Here is a 19,298-nt window from a genome sequence, read left to right on the forward strand (position 1 = left end):
GGCTTGGTTTTCGAGTTCAAAATTCGATAGTCCACCACAAGCCTTTTTTGGGGCGTGTCCTTTTTCTTCACAAAGAATACGGGACTGCCCCCCACTGCCTTCGACTCCCGGATGAAACCGCGCTTCAAGTTGTGATCTATGAACTCCCTGAGTTCCTGCAGTTCGTCTTCAGACATGGAATACAGTTTCCCGGTCGGCAGCGTCGCCCCCGGCAGGAGGTCAATCTTGCAGTCATAGTACCTGTGGGGAGGTAGCTTGTCCGCTTCCTTCTCGCAGAAAACCTCCAAAAATGCTGCGTACTTGAGGGGCACTGCTTGCAGCGTGCCTAATTGTAGCTGCGGGTCATCCTCTTCCCCTTCCGGGCTAGGCAGAATGCAATGTTCCGCACAGTAGGAGGAGCCGAAAGTCAGTTGGCACTGGTACCAAGCCAATGCTGGGCTGTGCCTGTGCAGCCAACTCATGCCTAATACTACAGGCGTGTCCGACAGTTGGGTGACATTGAAGCTGATGACTTCTCGGTGATTCCCAATTTGCATCACCATCGGAGGCGTTTGCTTCACCACCTGCCCCCCCAGCAATTCCCTGCCATCCACCGTGACAACCTTCAGGGGCAGCGTGGCTGGCAGTAGCGCTATGTTGTGCTGTTGAATGAAATCCAGTCCTATAAAGTCTGCGTTACTACCAGAGTCAATGGTAATTGGCACTTCCATAGTGAGTCCATTGGGTAGTTGGAGCGATGCGGTGAGCTGCACCACTGGTTTGGGCGGGAGGGGGTCTGTGGGCTGCAAAATTTCTGGGGACTGCTTCACTGACTTGTCTGGCTGGGCCCCAGTGCCTCTTCCTCCAGCCAGACTCTGTCGTTTCCCTGCTGTGGTTCTCTCTGCTGAGTTGTTTCTGTTACTGTTGCGGAGGCTGCAGTGTGCTTGTGGAGCCTCTGGGGACACTCTTTCGCCATGTGCTGAGCACTGTCGCAGATGTAGCACTTCCTGTTCCCTCTAGGAGGCTTCGCTTTGACTGCTCCCGGTGTTAGGGCTCTGGTTGCTGACTGAGCCCTGGCGCCTCCAATCTCCATCGGTTCCTCTCCCCCTCCCTGCGGAGGTGTGGATTGCGCACGCGCTGCATCCTTGGGAAAGAGGGGAGGTGCTCTCGCTGGCGTGCGTCCCCAACGCCCTTCTTCTTTGCTCCATGGACGTTCTTCCAGACGCACCCCAATCGTCAGCGCCCTCTGGACAACTTCCTGAGTGCTCTGGGGCCTCTCCCCCCTTGCAATTTCGTCTTTCACATTTGCATTCAAGCCTTCCCAAAAAAGGTCTCTGACTGGAGCAGAATCTTTCTCCCAACCCAGCGCGTTGACCAATGCAAAAAAGCGGGAATGATACTGCCTTACACTGGCTCTCCCTTGTTTCAGCCCATGTATGTCTTTACTGGCGATATCAATGTCTATATTAGATAAAAAACACGAATCCATCGCTTTAATGAATGCATCCGCACTTCGGAGCGCCGGATCCTTATCTCTCCACAGATTGCGCAGCCACGCTTTAGCATCTCCATGCAAATGGGATAAGATAAACCCCACCTTCTCTTGCTCATCTCTAAAGTCTTTATCCAGCAGTTGCAGCGCAAACAGCACGTCTGCTCGGAAGTTAGGGTACTGCTGTAAATTCCCATCGAAATGAGATACAAGGCTGCCTCCTCTTTTCCCCAGCCCAATCCCCTCTGATTTGGGTCCCGGTTGCCCCTGCTTAGTAAGCACTTCCAACCTGGCTTGGAGATCCCTGCAGGCGGCAGCTGCTTCATCTTCCCTTTTCCTGGATGCGAGTATCTCTGCGTTGAGTTGTGTCACTGCATTTTGTAGGGCTGCTATTTGCTGTTCGGTAGTCATCTTGCCTGACTTTTGTGAGCTCGCGAAGCACCAATCTTCGCCCCTCGCTGCGTCCACTCACGTTGCGAGGTTTTTGGTGCAAAAGTCGAGATGGAGCTTACTGTCAGAGCTGGCTCCAGGTCCCAGCTCACAGAGGACCAACGCTAGCCGGTAGTAATGTACAAAAGTCTTTATTGAAGTACAGTTTCCATTTTCAAGCCGCAGCGCGCAGCTCTACGTCTTAGAAGCTAGACCGGTGAAGCTCCATCTGAGTCTCCACCCCCTGTACACCAGCTTAAGACTCTAACCTTACTCCACCTCTTCCGTCTCTCCTTTCTCCTCTGGGTCCTTCTGCCCCCTGGGGTCTCCTCCTTTCTGGACTCTTCTGACGCTGACGCTGACCCCCTGACTCCTCCCCCTCCTTTCGTCAGGCTTTGGGACCTGGCTCCCTATCCGGGCTGCCAACTGCGCCGCCCTCCTGTACATTTGAACTTGGCGCGCGCGCCCAGCCTTCCACCTTCCTCTTGACCGTTTCCTCGCTCCCCGATGGAGGCGTGGCCAATCCTGACTCCTCTCCTCCCGCTGGCGGTGAGCCTCCTGGTCCTGATACCTGGGACTCCTCCCCCCTACTGCGCTCTGGTGGGGAAGCTGGTCCTGATTTCCAACTGCTGCTCTCTGAGTCCCCTCTGGCCCCTTCTTCCTGGGGTGTCCCCCTAGGCACCCCCCTTGCTCTGACCATGGGAGCCCCTTTCTGTGAATCTTCCGATTCGCTGGAAAGACTCAGAGACCTCGGACCGCTGTCATCGCTAACATTTCCTTCGGATTCCTCCCCCTCGCTCTCTATTTCCTCCCTTTCCTGTGCCTCTGCTCCTGAGCCCCTGACAGTATGTAACCCGAGGTACCACTATAACAACCTCCAGGGGAACCTTGTACTTAAGAGTTACTAAAAGCCAACAATAAAAAGCAGCAGCCCCTTGAGTGAAAAATGCCCCACAAGCCAGATCAGTCCACAGGGAACATCCTTAGAACACAAATGTCTTTGCCTGATGGCAAAATACTGTTCAAGGGCGGCTGCAGGGGAGCAGGAGAGATTGGTTTCCTTGGGGAGTGCATTCCATGGTGCGGATGCCACTTTGAAGAATGGCCACTCTGTGCCCTCCTCACTGAGCGCCCCGAGTTGAAAGGGGGGAAACAAAGAGGAGCTTTGTAAGCACAGATGACTATCATACCATTGGTTTACAATATATACCGATATGTAAACAGACATTTCAGGTTCTGTCTCATTGCTTTCTGCTGTATGAGGATCACTCTCTGGTATTTTTGCTTAAATGGCTCGATCTCTTCGCCTGACAAGCTCCCCTTCCAGCTGGGGTTGCCAGGTCTCCCAAGCTCTGATGGTTAAAGTTCTGGAGCCTAACTAGGGAAGAAGGGGTGCAACACAGCAAATGGCCAGAGATATCGTCTTTGGGATCAGTGGGCAAAACCCCACCACATCTGGGGCTCAGGGCAGAGCCTGATGGAAATGGGGTAGTAGATAGGGAACACCTATACAACTACGGTTGGCAAAATTATCTGTCTGCCCCCCCCCCCCAATATTCTAAGCTTTGGCACAGAAAACAGTTTCTGGGGATAAGCCCTGGTGAATTTTGGCTGTGATTTATCTGTGCATTTATGATAATATGAAAGGCAAGGCCTTAAAGCCAAGCCCTCAAAATTTAGCTCACTTTAGCCTAGGTGATGGTCACAATATACATGCTGTACCAGGCTGGGAAAGAACCTAGACGTGCAGGATTCTCCCGCTGATTTCTAAGCTTGGGTTCTGAGACCTGGCTGGCCCCTTTGCAAAGAGCCCCAAAGTTTAGCAGTTCATTCTGCAAGATATTCCTTGTAGCCTTAAATCACAGCTGAACTAGGGGAAAGGGTAAACAGAAGTAAAGCCTCAGCTTGTTCTCCTTAAGCCTTTTTACAGACTTTCTGCTACATACCTTTTTGTTTTGTTTAGTTCCGCCCCCCCCCCCTCGTACCTTTTAACCAGCTGTCAATGAAGAATTCGTTTTCAGCTTGTACAAAAAGGTCCTATTAAAGCCTGGGGTATTAGAGAGCACTATGCAGCTTTTTCCCTCTGCCTTGTGTTGGGGTTCTGTAATACCACCTGTGTTCAGGCAGGGCATTCAACTGCAGGATGTTTTCTCTCCTTTTCCTCCCCCCCCCCCGGCCCCAACCAGGCACTTACACACTTACGTTTGGTTAATGGAAAATGAAACTTTTGCCCTTGAACATTGCTCTTAGTAGGAAACTTTTTCTGAAACCAACACCGTCAGGATATTATGATGGGGCTCACATTCAAAGAATGGCCCTATAGCAGGCATATGGCTGGGTAATCACAGGCTTTCAATCTATTTTCTGCCCAATGGCATTTAATTTCTAGAAAAAGGAGACGTCAAGTGTGTTTTGGAACCCCTTTTCCCCAGTGTTGCCGCAGCAATCAAACCCCAGGGCTCTTCGCTGCTTCCTCTGATGCTGCCTCTTTTCAATGGGAAAACCTGTTCTTTACCACTGAATTGGATCGACGCTTGCTCCGATTCAGCCGTAAAGTGTGGCTATTCCCAGGGAAAAGAGGTGGGGCAAAAGGAAAACCACTCTGACCCATGCCTAGAAAGCAGGGGACATAGTGGTAAACCTCTCAAACTTGTGCTTTTTAGTGTAGACAAACAAATCCAAAATCGAATTAAAAGTAAAGGGACCCCGACCATTAGGTCCAGTTGTGACCGACTCTGGGGTTGTGGCGCTCATCTCGCTTTACTGGCCGAGGGAGCCAGCATATAGCTTCCGGGTCATGTGGCCAGCATGACTAAGCCGCTTCTGGCGAACCAGAGCAGCGCATGGAAACGCCGTTTACCTTCCCGCTGGAGCGGTACCTATTTATCTACTTGCACTTGGTTTCGAACTGCTAGGTTGGCAGGAGCAGGGACCGAGCAACGGGAGCTCACCCCGTCGCGGGGATTCAAACCGCCGATCTTCTGATTAGCAAGCCCTAGGCTCTGTAGTTTAACCCACAGTGCCACCCGCGTCCCTAAAATCATATTAGGAGAGCATTTATCGAAGGCAAGAGGAGACAGTGGCGAGTCAATGGTCCTCTGCATCCATGGCCATCTGGTTTTGTGCCGTACTGTTCCAGGGTTCAGTTTAGGCACTAAAAACAGATACTGGAACTGTGCCCTGATGTGCTCTGGCATTAATTAAGTCCTGCAATTAGCCTTATGAAAGCATAGCAAAATAATTATTCCTCTCTTCATCTGCATAGCCAGAACTGTGCATAGGTATTAATTCTGCAGAGAAGGCGCAGAATAGAGAGTGGGATGCTGAACTGAAGCTGAGTCAAAGGACTTCTTCACACTTAGCAGGCAGAGGAGGCCTGTGCTTTAATGCTTGCTTTGTGTCCAAGTCCTTTTTTCCCCCTTGCCCTGAGCTTTCCCCACAAGGCACCCCTTTTTACCACCGAATTGGAGCAAATGTCAGTTGAGGATTTTCACGGATTCCCGTTTGCTCTGATTCAGCTTTAAAGACTGGAAAACTCTGGAGCAAAAAAGGGGTGCTTGGAAGGGGAGCTTTAACTAGCAGAGCAGGCCTGGAAAGAGCAGAGCAAAGCTAAGTGTGACTAAGACCAAACTGGGGGCAAGACCTGCTTCGTTCTGTGGCATCGCCATTCTTATCGCGACCCCAAATTAGCTGGAATGCTTAAAAGATTGTGCTGCCAAAGCAGCTGATCATAGAGACAATAGTAAGGAGTAAGTATGAAAAATAGCACAAAATAGGTGAAATCCCCAAATATATTTGAACTGCGTAATCTCGGAACAAAGGCAACTATTATGTACTAAGCTTGGATCCTAGAACAATAGGCAGGTAGGATCCTGGAATGCAACAACTGATTGGCTTGCAGGAGCAGCCCAATCAGGCCCCAGGAGGGAAGCAGAATCAGCCAATCAGACGGGACCCATTGTGTAAATAATGAGGTTTGGTGGGGGCAATTCAATCACTGTTTTACAAGCTGCAATAAAGAGCATGAAATCACTGCATGACTCCGAGTATATTTCAGCAACATAAGCATTACTTTCAGTGCATAAGATGCTGCACATCTGAGCTTTTTTAAATGTAATGCTAAGTAGTGGGGACCCATGATTTTCAACAGAACCAGAGTTTGTGGAGGTTAAATAGGGTTTAATACCAACATTCTCTGCAATGTATCTTGGTCTCTTCACCTCCCCCCCAACCTACATTTAAAGGGTTTAAAGATGATGTAGAAGCCCCCTTTCCCAGTCTTATTCTTGGAATTTGGTCAGGGATTAGAATGCACAACAGCTGAAAAGGATTCGTTCTTCAGAAATTCTGGGCTCTCATCTCTAGGTAATGATGGCTGGGTTGTGCAATGGCTTCTGGGCCCAATCCTCTGGATTAGCCCTTTATTTTCCTTGGTAAATTGAATCATGCAGAGGTGGCCTGGTGTGTGCCATGGTGCGGCTTATAGCCACGAAATGGTCAAGGAGTGGCACTTGCCACAGCCTTGGTGACATGACTATGCTATTCAGTTATGAACAGGATCCTGCTCTCTCCTCCTCTCTCTCCACCCCTCCGCTCCCTCTCTTTGTGTCTCCCCTGAAACTAGAATTTGGGGCTACCCAGCTATATTGATTGGCAGTGGAATTAGGTAAAAATAAGCACTTCTTTACACAACGCATGATTAGTTTGGATGGTCCACAGTTGTGAGATGTGGCAGTGGTGATGAGGTTCTTTAAAAAGGATAGGTCTATCAATGGATATTAGCTATGACAGATGAAACCTCCACGTTCAGAGGTAGTAGAGCTGAATACACTGTCATAAAGATGTGGGTGTTGCCCTTATGCCTTTCCTGTAAACTTCTGAAATAGTCAACCTGACCACCATTCGAAAAATAACACTGGACTAGATGGGCCTTTGGCCAATTCAGCAGTTTTTATGTTCCCATGTACTGTACCAAAGCTGAAATGACGCTAAATAATGTGCAGCAAGCCTGTGTCCCCATAATTTGCAAATTTGCAAACTTCTTTGTCTTTAAGGTGCCACAAGATTCTTTGCAATACGTGCAGTGTGGTTTGAACTCTCCAAATTCCATATTCAGCGTAAGGCTAATGTTCCATCAGCACAAGGATTTTTCTTGTGCTGTGTAATTTTCTCCCTCTCTCCTCTCCCCACGTGCCCCCTTAATCTGTTCTTGGGGTTCCCCCCACCCTCCAGAGCAGATTTAGAGATGGCGTGGGGGGCAGGAGGAGGGAAAGTCCTGTTGCACTAGTGGGAATCCTTGCACTGGCTTCCACTAGCGGTATGATTCAGTTAAATATGGCCCAACACATTTTTATTAAGTATGTCCCAATTAGTGCAACCAAACTAACCAAAGCAAAATATTTCATGGTATGGTGAAGGAAATTAGTAAATCCAGAAAGTTGAGTGAGACATGAATACAAACACAAATGCTGCATTAAGAGCGCTGTCCCATCTAATTGACATGGACTGTGTGTGCTAAGATGTCAGAGTCCACTTTTGGCACAAGAAGGAAACAGGGGTCTGCAACATCAACTGATGCAATTGGCAGGTAACATTTAGCCTTTGGGTTGGCCAGTCTTTCCAGAATAGGTCCTGGCTCCTCCTTTTGTATAGTTCAAGTGATCTGCTTGCTTCACTTCAGATCTAGTGGCCTCGGGGATCCTGTGCTGGATTTCAGGTCTAGATTCTGGGACGATGCTCTGCAGCTCTGCATATTGCCAGCTCAGGAGTATTTGCGAGGAATGAGTTAAACAACAGAATGGCTCTTTTAAGTTTAAGATGCAAGGTTATTAGCAAACTGGCTAAGTGATACAAAATACAAGCAGAAACCAGACATGAAGGTGAACTGCCTGAGGGGCTGACATATTTTGAAGGCGGGCAAGAGGGAGGGAAATGTAATTATATCTTACAGCAACATAAATGAGCCAAAAGAATACCTTCAGCATCTGTCTGCAGTACCAGAAATCCCAATGAGGAGAAGAGTGAGAAGACAAACAATGCTAAGTTTAAAACCAGCACCCTCCTGCCACTTGCAACGAGTAATGTTAGATAATCTCTATATTTTCCCCATTCTTTTTGGAATTTTTGTTTAGCTCATCCCCTAATTGTATCTGTCATTTTGGCCAATTCAAGGTAATCAAATAATTTATCTTGCCTCTCTTTTTTTGTTGGTACTATTTCTTTTTTCCAATTAAGATTCTCGCTACTGATACTGCAATTCTCTTATTTTCACTTGCAATGTCGGAGTCTAATATGCCCAGCAGAAAAGCTTCTGTCTTTTTTTATTATAAAGGTTTGTTTAAATATTTTCTTCAGCTTATCATATCCAATATCCCAGAAGCTCTTAATTTTATTCCAGGTCCACCACATGTGTAGCAGTGTCCTCTCTGCTTGATTACACCTCCAACACATTTTGGATTTTGTTTTATACATTTTGAATATTTTGCTAGGTGTTATGTACCATCTATAAAACATCTTTAGAAAAATTTCCTTTATGGCTGCTGCTGCTTCCTTTCTTTGCCACCTCCTGCAAGGCCAAATTTCATTTTCTCTTTTTGTGCAAGAGCAGTTCTGTGCGAAAGAGCGGCTTTAAAAATAGAAACATCGTGGATGTGCCTCCAGCAACAGCCAATGAGAAAAGGAAGGCTGTATCCTTTCCCTTTAGCTAATGAAAACCAAATGGAAGTAGTGGGTTTGGTAGCAGGCTGTGTGGCAGGAAAGCATCACCACACATGTAAAAAAAACCCCACACCTACACCACATGCAGCGTGCAATTTTGTATTGACTTTTCTGCCCTTATTCAATTATTCACGGATTGGGATAATTCAGATTTATCAGAGGGGAATTGTGGCTGTCACTTGAATGAGGAGGATTTCATGAGAAGGTTATGTAAGAGTAAGAATAGAAGAGACACAGGAAGCTTCAGCTCCACATTAAACTTCAGTGTGGATGAGCCCAAAGTTATTAGCCAAGAAAACCAACAACCTTTATATCAAGCTCAGCAGAAAATGCCCATTTCTCTCTCTCTCTCTCTCGCCTCCCACTTTTGTTTCTGGCCCCTCACTGTGAGACCTGACATGTGTGCCTCACTCCCACAGTCTAGTCCAATCTTTGGGAGAAGTGGGTTTGTTGCACGAGACCTCCCAATCACCAATGTCAGGATGTGATTGCCTTCACGCAAAGAGAGTGATGGTTTGGAAGTGCCTTGTGACTGACCTCAGACCAGAATGGCAGAGTGAGCCTTCAAACTATGAGCCCTGGTCTCCCCTGTTTATCCAATATTTTGATGCTATAACAGAGGTTCACATCTTCAAAACCTCTGCTGAGCTGAACATTTTGGTACAGAGTTGCTTCTTTCAGTTATTGCAATCCAACAGTGGCATTTAATTTGGAAAGACATGTACAGTTTAAGGAAAGATTATTTGATATATATTCCATTTCCCAGTTCATACTAGTGGTGGGTTTTTTTTGGGGGGGGGGGATGATCCGATTTTTGCTGACCTTTCAGCCTTTGTGTAGTCTCAAACAAAGCCCTGACGAAAAATGAGTTGCTGTTCTACTAGGACTCCAAATCTGCATCCAAAAAGTATGCTAGGCAGCCATGTCTCTTCCAGCTTGACCCGCTTCCACTCCAGTGTCCTGAAAATTGCAATAAACAAGATGTCAGACAGGAGAGGATAATAGGATAACAAGAGCAGAGGAGGAATAGACAGGAGAAGACATGGCTGCTTCATCTCTGACTGGATCAAGGAGAGATCCAACCTTGCCTACTCACCAGGGTATATGCAGAGTGGGAAAGAAATTGTCTGGATTAAATGATTGCATCCTATGGATTCATGTGTTATAGGTTAGAAGATAATGCCAAAGAGAGAATGCGCTTCCGTAGCCAGGGCTGTATTCCAGGGAGATTCCCTAACCCTCCACCCCCATCTCAGTTCCTGCCAATACAAGTCAATTTTATAAGGGAGGGGAATCTGTCCAAGGAAATGAATCTTATGTGTAACATTTTAGGGACTGGGGGGAAAGGATGCTTAAAAAGAGAGGTGTGTTATGGAATATGGCAAGCAAAATGAATGTGGTGAAAAGTCTGCTATTTCTCAGCATGCTGAAGATATTAGTCAGTATTTAAGTAGGACAAAACTCTAAGGTCATCACGGCATTCAGAAAAAAGGGTGCTGACAGCTGGCATAAGCAAACGTTTATCTCTCCCATCAGATCCTAAGCCAATGTGTTCTTAGGGAATTGGTAGGAGACTGCTTCTGGAATGCCATACACGCTGCCGAGCTCTCCACTTTTGAAACATGACCTCAACTAAGATCTAAATGGGACACATATCAAATAATCCTTCCTTAAACTGTACGTTTCCTTCCAAATTAAATGCCACTGTTGGATTCTAATAACTGAAAGAAGCAATTCTATACCAAAACGTTCAGCTCAGCAGGGGTTTTGAATATGTGACCCTTCGTTATTCTGTATTTTGCACTTTCAGAAACTGACAGTGTAGGAGACAGTTAGCCATGTGTTCTGTTCATGGCGGAGGGCAGCAAAGTGCAGGGAGAGAAGCAGAAGATGCTGTCAGGCAACCACAGGCCAGAGCCCTGTGAGTATTGGGGGTTTTCATAGCAGAAAGCAGTTTGAAAGGCAGATTATATGCAACTTTAGCCACCCAAAAATATATATGACCAGCCAGCAATAAATATCCACTGGGCAGCTTACAAATAATATTTAAATTTCTTTTTATTATTAAACTCAACAAACAATAAGACAGCACCTGCAACCCCCTGTTGCAGCTTCTGGTAAATGGATTTTGTGGGGTTTTTTTCTTCTTAAATTATTTCAAAAATCTGTTTATCCCAACTTAACAATGAGTTGGGTTTAATTGTGGCAATCAAAGCTTCTCTGAAGCTACAGTCTTTTCCCAAGTTTAGTTGCTTGTTTCCATTGTGAACAGTATTTTTTCTACAGAGGAAAGCACCAGGGATGGCCTGTCCTGTTTTGGCACCTGAGATCAAATGGTAAGCTGCCCCCACGCCGGCTTGCTTACCAGGATTGTGCAGAGGTGGCTTCCAGGTTCTGGAAGTAGGGCTCCCCCCTTGTCTGTGTGTGTGTGTGGGGGGGGGGGGAGAGGCACCCATGCCACTGCCAGAAAAGTGAGATGTGAGAAAAGACAGCAGCAGCAAGATCTTGTGCAGAGTCCTGTGAGATCTCGCAAGAGCTCTGTAAGATCTCATGAGATTTTGTGGAGCTCTTGCAAGATCTTGCCAGAACCTGCTGCTGCTTCTCCAGTGATGGCGGATGGGGGCCTGTGGGGGGGGGTGTGACCATTGAGATTCTGCTGCCTGAGGCAGGTCTGGCCTTGAAAAACACAAACCTTGAAATGTGCAACGAGTGGGTGAGGTAAGAGCTTTCCCACTCCAATATCTCTCTATGAATAAATGGTGGAAACTTCTTTTAAAGGGCTGCCTAATTAGGCAGATGTTAAGAGTTGAGTAGGGACGCGGGTGGCGCTGTGGGTTAAACCACAGAGCCTAGGACTTGCCGATCAAAAGGTCGGCGGTTTGAATCCCCGCGACGGGGTGAGCTCCCGTTGCTCAGTCCCTGCTCCCGCCAACCTAGCAGTTCGAAAGCACGTCAAAGTGCAAGTAGATAAATAGGTACCGCTCTGGCGGGAAGGTAAACGGTGTTTCTGTGCTCTGCTCTGGTTCGCCAGAAGCGGCTTAGTCATGCTGGCCACATGACCCGGAAGCTGTACGCCAGCTCCCTCGGCCAATAAAGCGAGATGAGCGCTGCAACCCCAGAGTTGTCCGCGACTGGACCTAACAGTCAGGGGTCCCTTTACCTTTAAGAGTTGAGTACCATTAATGCATCTTTCACATTCACTACAGTTTTCATAATAAATGTTTAAAGATTTATTGCTAGCTAGAAATGCCACCCAAGTTTGAGAAAGTGACATACTCTGGAGCCAAGAGGGAAATGGTTTGGGGGGGTTCTCCCCTCCCCAGTTTGGCCTGAGAAAAAGAAAAAAGAGGCCGTGCCGTGAGCTGGCTGCTGCAGCTGCAGCATCCTTGGCTGACACTGCTTTCTTTAGGAAGCTGTTCAAGGGATCATGAGGGGCTACACTATCTGCTCAAAGGAGGGTCAACTCCTCTACTGTGTTGTGCTTTTGCATTGTAAATAAAGCACATATTACAAGCAAACAAAAATCTTCCGCTACGCTGTCCATGGAACTTTCCATCACTTGTGGTACTGGAGAGCAAACTTGAACTTTTTCTTTTTGTATAAGGTAGAAAACAAAGCCCGTTAATGTCCCTATTTGTTTAAGAAAAAGAAACAGTGTCTTTAACACTTTCTCTAAACCTCTGAGCCACTCACTTTGTGTTCAGCCTCCATGAGGTGGACACGTTTCTGGATTTGGTTAATTTGGTTATTCTGAAACACCATGTATGTAGTATATAAAGAGGGAAATTTTAAATGTTCATGCTTTTTCATTGTTATTTCCATTATTTATATATTATATATTGATTTACTTCATGGTGCTTTACAAAGCAAACAAAACAAACTGAAGTGCAAAAGAGGCCTCTGCCCTGATCAGCCGACAGTCAAAAGTCAGCCACCAGGAGAGTCAGGAAAGGAACTAACCATGCTCTTCGGAAGGCTCCCTGCTCCTGCAGCTACCTCTACTTAGGCCTTATTCTGCTGGAGATGAGGACCAGCAAAGCTCGCCCAAAGGCACCATGGAAGAGGAAGGTTTTAGCCCAGGGCGAGAAGCCACCTCACGGGTGTTCTCAGAGGCATTGTGAACACATCTGCAAATGGCTCTTTGCTTGCAGCATATTTACTTTAAAATAAAAACCAGTCCTCTGAAACAGACTGCTAAAATGGCAGAACACCTCTCTGAAAGGCCTCATTCTTCCTGTCAACACCCTGGTAGTTGCATTGTAGACAAACTGAAGTTTTCCAACTTGCCTCCAAAGGTAGGTTTCCCTACAGAATATTACAGGTATCTAACCTGAAGGGGTTCCTGCACTGCAGGGGATTGGACTAGATGGCCCTTGGTGGCCCCTCCCAATGCTGCTCTTCTATAATTCTGCGACATGCATGATGACTATGGCCTGTTGCACAGCCTGGGAGATAGGCTGGAAGCTTGTGACACTCCATAAGCCAAAGCCACAGAATGGAATAGCCACATCCCCTGCGGGAAATGACCTGACCGGAAGGACTAAGGTCATTACTCAGTACGGCAGAGCTGAGCCCAGTTATATTTGTGGCACTACTCTTATTTTTAATTCTTCTTCCTCCTCCTCAACCCACAGGTGTGGTTCGCCAGGTGAAACCCATCATTGGCCCCTTCCATGCTACCTTGAAGCTGGAGATGAACTACGTCATTGGAGGGGTTGTCTCACACCGCAACGTTGTCAACGTGCACATCTTTGTTTCGGAGTACTGGTTCTGATCCACCTCGCCACCTGGGTGGAAGCAGGAGAGCTTCCAAGTGAAACTCTACCACAAACTCATAGAAAAGTTATGCACACCTTTTGGGTCAGGGAGGGGTGAGATGGGGGTTGGGGTTGGGAGTGAGACCAAATAGCTTTCTTTTCAAGTAACATTTCTGGTTTATAGTTTAATTAAAGGACCAATAGCAAACTATCTAAAATAGAAGTAGGATGGAGCAATAACCTTTGTGTCTGATCTAGCTGGATTGTATAGACAAATAAATAGTGTGTCCAGCTCCCTCTCCTTCTATGGGGTTTTAAATTCTGTTTTGTTGAGGTCTTTTAGGCAGGGTGCTGCATGCAAGATTTTGCAGGATCAGAGCCTTGCCTGCCCTCACCCTCCCTACTTCCACCTTCTTGAATGCCTTGCCTGGCTATCAAATTAATTTTTTCATTGTAAAAATCTAGAAATCACCCACCTCTGATGAATTTGGGGCATAACCAGGGCTTTTGTTCAGCTCAGTTCCGGCACCTCTCAGGTCGGCACCAATGCCATTATAAGAGAACAAGGGAGGCATTTTTTGTGAGTTCTGGCACCTCTTCTTTTAGGAAAATAGCACTGGGCATAACTGACCTCGAAAATGACCCCTCCGCCACACATCTTTCCACATATATTCTCTTGCAATGAGTGGGGCGGGTGGGTGGAGTTCTCTGGTGCTTCAAAATAGGTGTGTATTTTGGGGGTTTTTTATCTGAAAGTTTCATTAAAAGGCATTAGCATCAGGTAGGCCCCAACTAAAGTAAATGGTAGAAAAATAAACACTGTATATGCCAAGGTATTGAGGGGCTAAATGACCCCAGTATTGGGGAAAATGTCACTTAAGATGTGGTACCTGATGTGAAATCAGCCACTAAGAGAAGGATGTGCTCATGATTCATTGTCTTGGATCCAAATGGCACTTTGGGTTTCCCCCAAACAGCAACCTCTCATGTCACAATACAGTCTGCTTTTTAAACAGAGGAGAGTTTCAAAAGCAGTCTGTGATATGGCAGGAGAGCTTGCTGTTTAAAGCAAAAAAAAAAAAGGGGGGGGCAACAGGAACAAGCAATAATCTTTTTTGAGCTTGCCTAAGGTAGGGCTGCAGGCCTTTTCTCCATCTTCTTTTAGCTGTGCATCCTGAAGGTTTAGAACTGAAGGGGGAAATGCGTGAATTTGGTATTCCTTAATCTGCAAGATCCCCCAAGGCGTTAACAACTCAAGGCATTGCAGACCCCAGATACTTCCCTAGAGTTACGCCTCTTAGGCTAGAAAAGGAGGGGGCCCTTCCAGAGTGGGGGGCCCTGACAGCTGCCCAGGGATGGCAGGTTCTGACTCCCATCCTGTAGACTATACTACTTTTAGTGGCTTTTGAGATCCCCATTTCTTTAGTGACAAACTAGAATGAAATCAACAGTGCAGTGGAACCAAGTAATTCGAAACCTTTATGCCATGATCCAGCAGCAGAGATATGTACATAGAAACAGTACGTACCTATTGTGGATACATACTAGACTGGGATTGGTGTTTTAGAAGCTAAAATTATTTTTAAAATTAGTCATGGTGAAGGGCCCAATCCAGTTGCAGTGATAGGCTGCAGAACAGCTGGTAGCTCCAGATGTGGGTGGACATCACATTGAGGCACATCCCAATGAGTCCTCCCACTGGGTCTCAGGTGAGCATGGATTTAGGCCACCATTATGCACACAGGAGGGCTTCTTGCTGGGTTGGAGCAATCGTGTATGAGGCTTCTTATGTGTCATGCTGAAGTATGACCCAATAATGTAATGAAACTCAATAAATGAGTGTTGTTTGTATCTACAGTTTCTCTCAACCATGTATCGTTTTTAGGAAAATAAACTTTTTCTTTTTTTAACAGTTGTTCATCCAAGTTCCCTTAATTTTAACAATATAACTGAATATTCACAATGTGCATCATAAGGAATAAGCAGTCAAGAGTTAAGGTGTGTGTGTGTGTGTGTGTGTGTGTGTGAGAGAGAGAGAGAGAGAGAGAGAGAGAGAGAGAGAGAAACACAGAAGTGAGGGAGAGAATTAAAACGGAAGTTAATGTTAAGAATCATTAGTGGAACCTCTGAAGATTGCCATCCATCCATGGTCTATTGGTCTGACCAGGCAGATGTGGAGCAGTAGGTGCAGAGCAGTGTCTCTCAAACTTGGGCCCTCAACTGTTGTTAGACTACAAATCCCATCATCCCTAGCTAGCAAGTCCAGTAGTCGAGGATGATGGGAGTTGTAGTTCAACAACAGCTGAGGGCCCAAGTTTGAGAAACACTAGTGCAGAGAATGTCCTTGGCAGGGAGCAGCCTGAGAGGGAGGATGGGGACCCTACTTCTTTTCCTGTAGATACTAGAGAAGGGGAGGCAGTTCCACTGTTCCCCGTTCTGCCCATTTTGTGGAGTGGAAATATCCCCTAGCAACAGGGGAGGCTGGACAGCTAGAGTAGGAGGAGCCAGCTGGGCTGACCTCCATTCCATCACCAAGAAGATGGTACCACCTCTGGTCGTTGGGAACAAACACATCCCCCTCCAAGGCTGCCCCTCCAAGCAAACCAATCTTGTGAGGAGAGTCTTGCAAGTGAGCAAGCCACATCTTTGTTTTAAAAGCTTTAGAGGACACTGAAGCTAGAAGTATATCTTATGACCATGCTGGTACAGTGAGGGTGTACATACAGAGCATTGCTTGCTAGATTGAAGCATACAGAGCATTATCTGCTTGCATGGAATTTCTGGGATCCTTGAAGCTCTCATGTTCACACGTGCCAGAATTTCAAGGCAATGCTTGCTTCTATAGTAGCCAGATTTTTTTTAAAAAAAGAAAATACATCCTATGCTCAGGTCACCGGTGAACCAAATGAAGATAATTCCCAGCTACTTGAGATACGTAATAACCTAGATCTACTATTTCTTTATTTTTTTTTAAATTAAAAAAATATTCAAAAGCAAATGAACATTTTAATGTATAGCAGAAGGGCTGTGCTTATTTTTAATTAACAGGACTTGGAAAACCTTATTCCTGAGACCCTAGAGAGGTCTCCCCCCCGCCCCCCGCCTCTTGTTCCATTAGCATTTCTTAATTGCAGTGTACATGCCGACTGATTTATTTTAATATGTATATTTACTTAATTAGGATAGAGATTTCGAACATTTTGGGATCACTCCCAATCAATTACCGTAATATGCATCATTCTCCCCCCCCCTTCTTTTCTAACTAAATAATACATAATGGAAAAGGGCCTTGAAAACAGCATGTTCCTGGGAAGTAACATACTTTAAAAAATATTATTTTACAATTGCAAGCAGTTTTGTTCTGATGTCCTAAGAAGATAGGCTGATCAAAATTTTTAAACGTTTACTGTACTTGCTTGTGCCCATATATTGTGCCAGAAAGTAAATTAGATTATTTAAAAATGCTTAGAAGGGTAAAATATTCATCTGTTTTAAGTCCATCTTTGATTTAAAGTACAGTAATGGCAAATTCCCCAAAGATATAATAAGATTATTTGTAGTTGTTATTTATAAATGCCAGTAATTTGAGTGGGTCTAATGGGAAAACTTGTATCCATGAATTTGTCCATGGCATTTAACCCACTATTTTGGTCACTGCAGTTTCAGCTTGTTTTTCTGTTAACATGATGGTCTATAATGTTCTGTCAAAATTCTCTGTTGGTCAGGCCTCCCTTAAATGAAGGCACCACAGTAGCACAACCTGAACTGCTGGGTGCCACAGCATAAAGCAGAAATAGGCAATGCACTAATGCACCTAGTGAAAGATATAAACCGTAAAATAAAATTTTATCTTTTGAAATAAAACAAAACCTTCAGTAAGATGGAAAATAATGTTTATTTTCGTATATTTCCACTTTATTTGTATTTGGATAACAAAAATAAAACAAAGCTAGTATCTAAAAAGAAGAAAAAGGGGGGAAAGAAAAGAGGGAGGGGAGAAACAGCCCCCCCAACCCAAAATTTTATATTCTATCAACCTTCTGTCTTAATCTTTAATTCACAAACAGTGATCCACACCTTCCCAGCTCCTACCTGGGATACCTCCCATCTTCCTCAGCCTGAGAAAAAGCACTCTATTCTGTCTCTCACACAGATCTCTCTTATCAACCGTGTCTCTATATGAATCTTCATATCACATCATTCATATCATACTTATAAGTAATATTATTTATTATTAATTTATATTTATTTGTATCCTGCTTTTTAAATTGCAAAGTCTTTCATTGGATCCTCAAAACGAATCTTACATAACACATTTGTTTCTATATTTAGTAGGGATGAGGCATTCAGCCTGCCTTGTTGCATGGTTGTTCTAATGGGATTTTTAATATACAGTTTTACCTTGGATCTCAAATGTCTTGGCTTCCAAACAAATCGGCTCCTGAATGATTGGAACCCAGAAGTGACTGTTCTGGTTTTCAAACGATTTTCAGAAATCGGACGTCTGGCACGGCTTCCTGCAGCCAATTGGAAGCTGCACTTTGGTTTCTGAACGTTTTGGAAGTCAAACAGACTTCCAGAATGGATTCCGTTCGACTTCCAAAGTATGACTGTACTTCAATTGAGAAAATGAACACTCAGCTGAGCAATTTGTGACAATTAATGTTAAAAATCTGGCAATGACATTTTTTTGTGATGCCTCCCCCTCCCTTATTTTGCTTAATGGTTAACCCAGCCCTGTTGGAACACCTCTTCTGGATTCCTCTTTCTTTTGTACTTCTGAAGGTCCCAAGAGCTACAAACAACACAGTGTATACCTAATCTTAGTCTATCTGAGATTGTGGCCTTCAGATTTGAATCCAATTCTGTGAAAACCCCCCCCCCCCCAGGTTTGGCCTCCAAAGATTAAGGGTGTCACGGTCCGGTCTATGGGCGATCAAAGTCCCGGCTGAGGACATCAGGACCAGGGTTAAGGTGGCGGGGTGGGAGCAGGAATGAGAGTCCAGAAGCCAGGGATCCAAGGATCAGGAAGCAGGGAGTAACGAAGTCAAGGGTCCGAGGGTCAAGAAGCAAGGAGTCACAAAGCCAAGGTCCGAGGATCAGGAAGCAAGAAGCCAAACGCAGCAAGGCAGGAAATGTGTTGCTGTGGCGAAGAGCCACAGGGAAATGCTGACCTTATATCCCTTCTCGGCTCTTGCCACCAGGTGCAGTGAGTTACCAAGCGGCCTCACCTGTGTGGCTGCGCCTTGTCTCTCCAGAACAAACTCAGGAAGGCCCCAGTCCTGTGAAGCCCTACTGGTCACAGGGCCTGGCTCCTGCACGCACTCCTGACAAAGAGTATTAACTTATCATGTCTGTGTTCCTTCATCTACCAGAAAAGGTCTTTCATGGTTGACAGTTTAATCAATGCTGCAGATGTCCTGATGTCCTAGTTGCTGGTGTCCCACAGCTGGGCGTCCTGGCTTGGGATGTTTCTTTTTGCGAATGACAACACTGCTACTTATACACTGTAGACAAATGTGTTCCTCACCCTTTCATTCATTGATCCAGCCTATGAGCTATGACTCAAGACATATGATCTCAGAGACTCATCATACTCCATTGGTCAAATGTGGAACAATCAGTAGATTTCCCCGCCCTATCACTGACCTCAGGGCTTATCTGAAAGACCACCCTGTCCTCGGATAAGGGGTGACTTCAAATTATATGTTGCAGTTGAATTGTTTTGTGACTGCCAGAGTTTGGGGGCAGAAGCAGTAATAATGATAAAAAGGCATCAGTGTAATGGATATCCTCATAACTCCATAACTGCAGTTACAGATGGGTAGCCGTGTTGGTCTGCCATAGTCAAAACAAAAAAAATTCCTTGCAGTAGCACCTTAAAGACCAACTAAGTTAGTTCTTGGTATGAGCTTTCGTGTGCA

General features: G+C 45.7%; 1 protein-coding gene across 1 annotated transcript in view; it reads left to right on the top strand.

Annotated features, from left to right (window-relative positions):
• The window catches only part of FBLN1 (fibulin 1), a 57,573-nt gene extending 42,289 nt beyond the window's left edge, over window positions 1-15,284 (top strand). The window contains exon 17 of the mRNA XM_028728640.2: window positions 13,252-15,284. Coding sequence (XP_028584473.1) covers window positions 13,252-13,391 — 140 coding nt within the window. The 3' untranslated portion in view covers window positions 13,392-15,284. The remainder of the gene's footprint in view (window positions 1-13,251) is intronic.
• The last annotated feature ends 4,014 nt before the right edge of the window (window positions 15,285-19,298 follow it).

Source organism: Podarcis muralis, chromosome 6 (genome assembly GCF_964188315.1).
Source record: "Podarcis muralis chromosome 6, rPodMur119.hap1.1, whole genome shotgun sequence".
Classification (NCBI taxonomy): Eukaryota; Metazoa; Chordata; class Lepidosauria; order Squamata; family Lacertidae; genus Podarcis; species Podarcis muralis.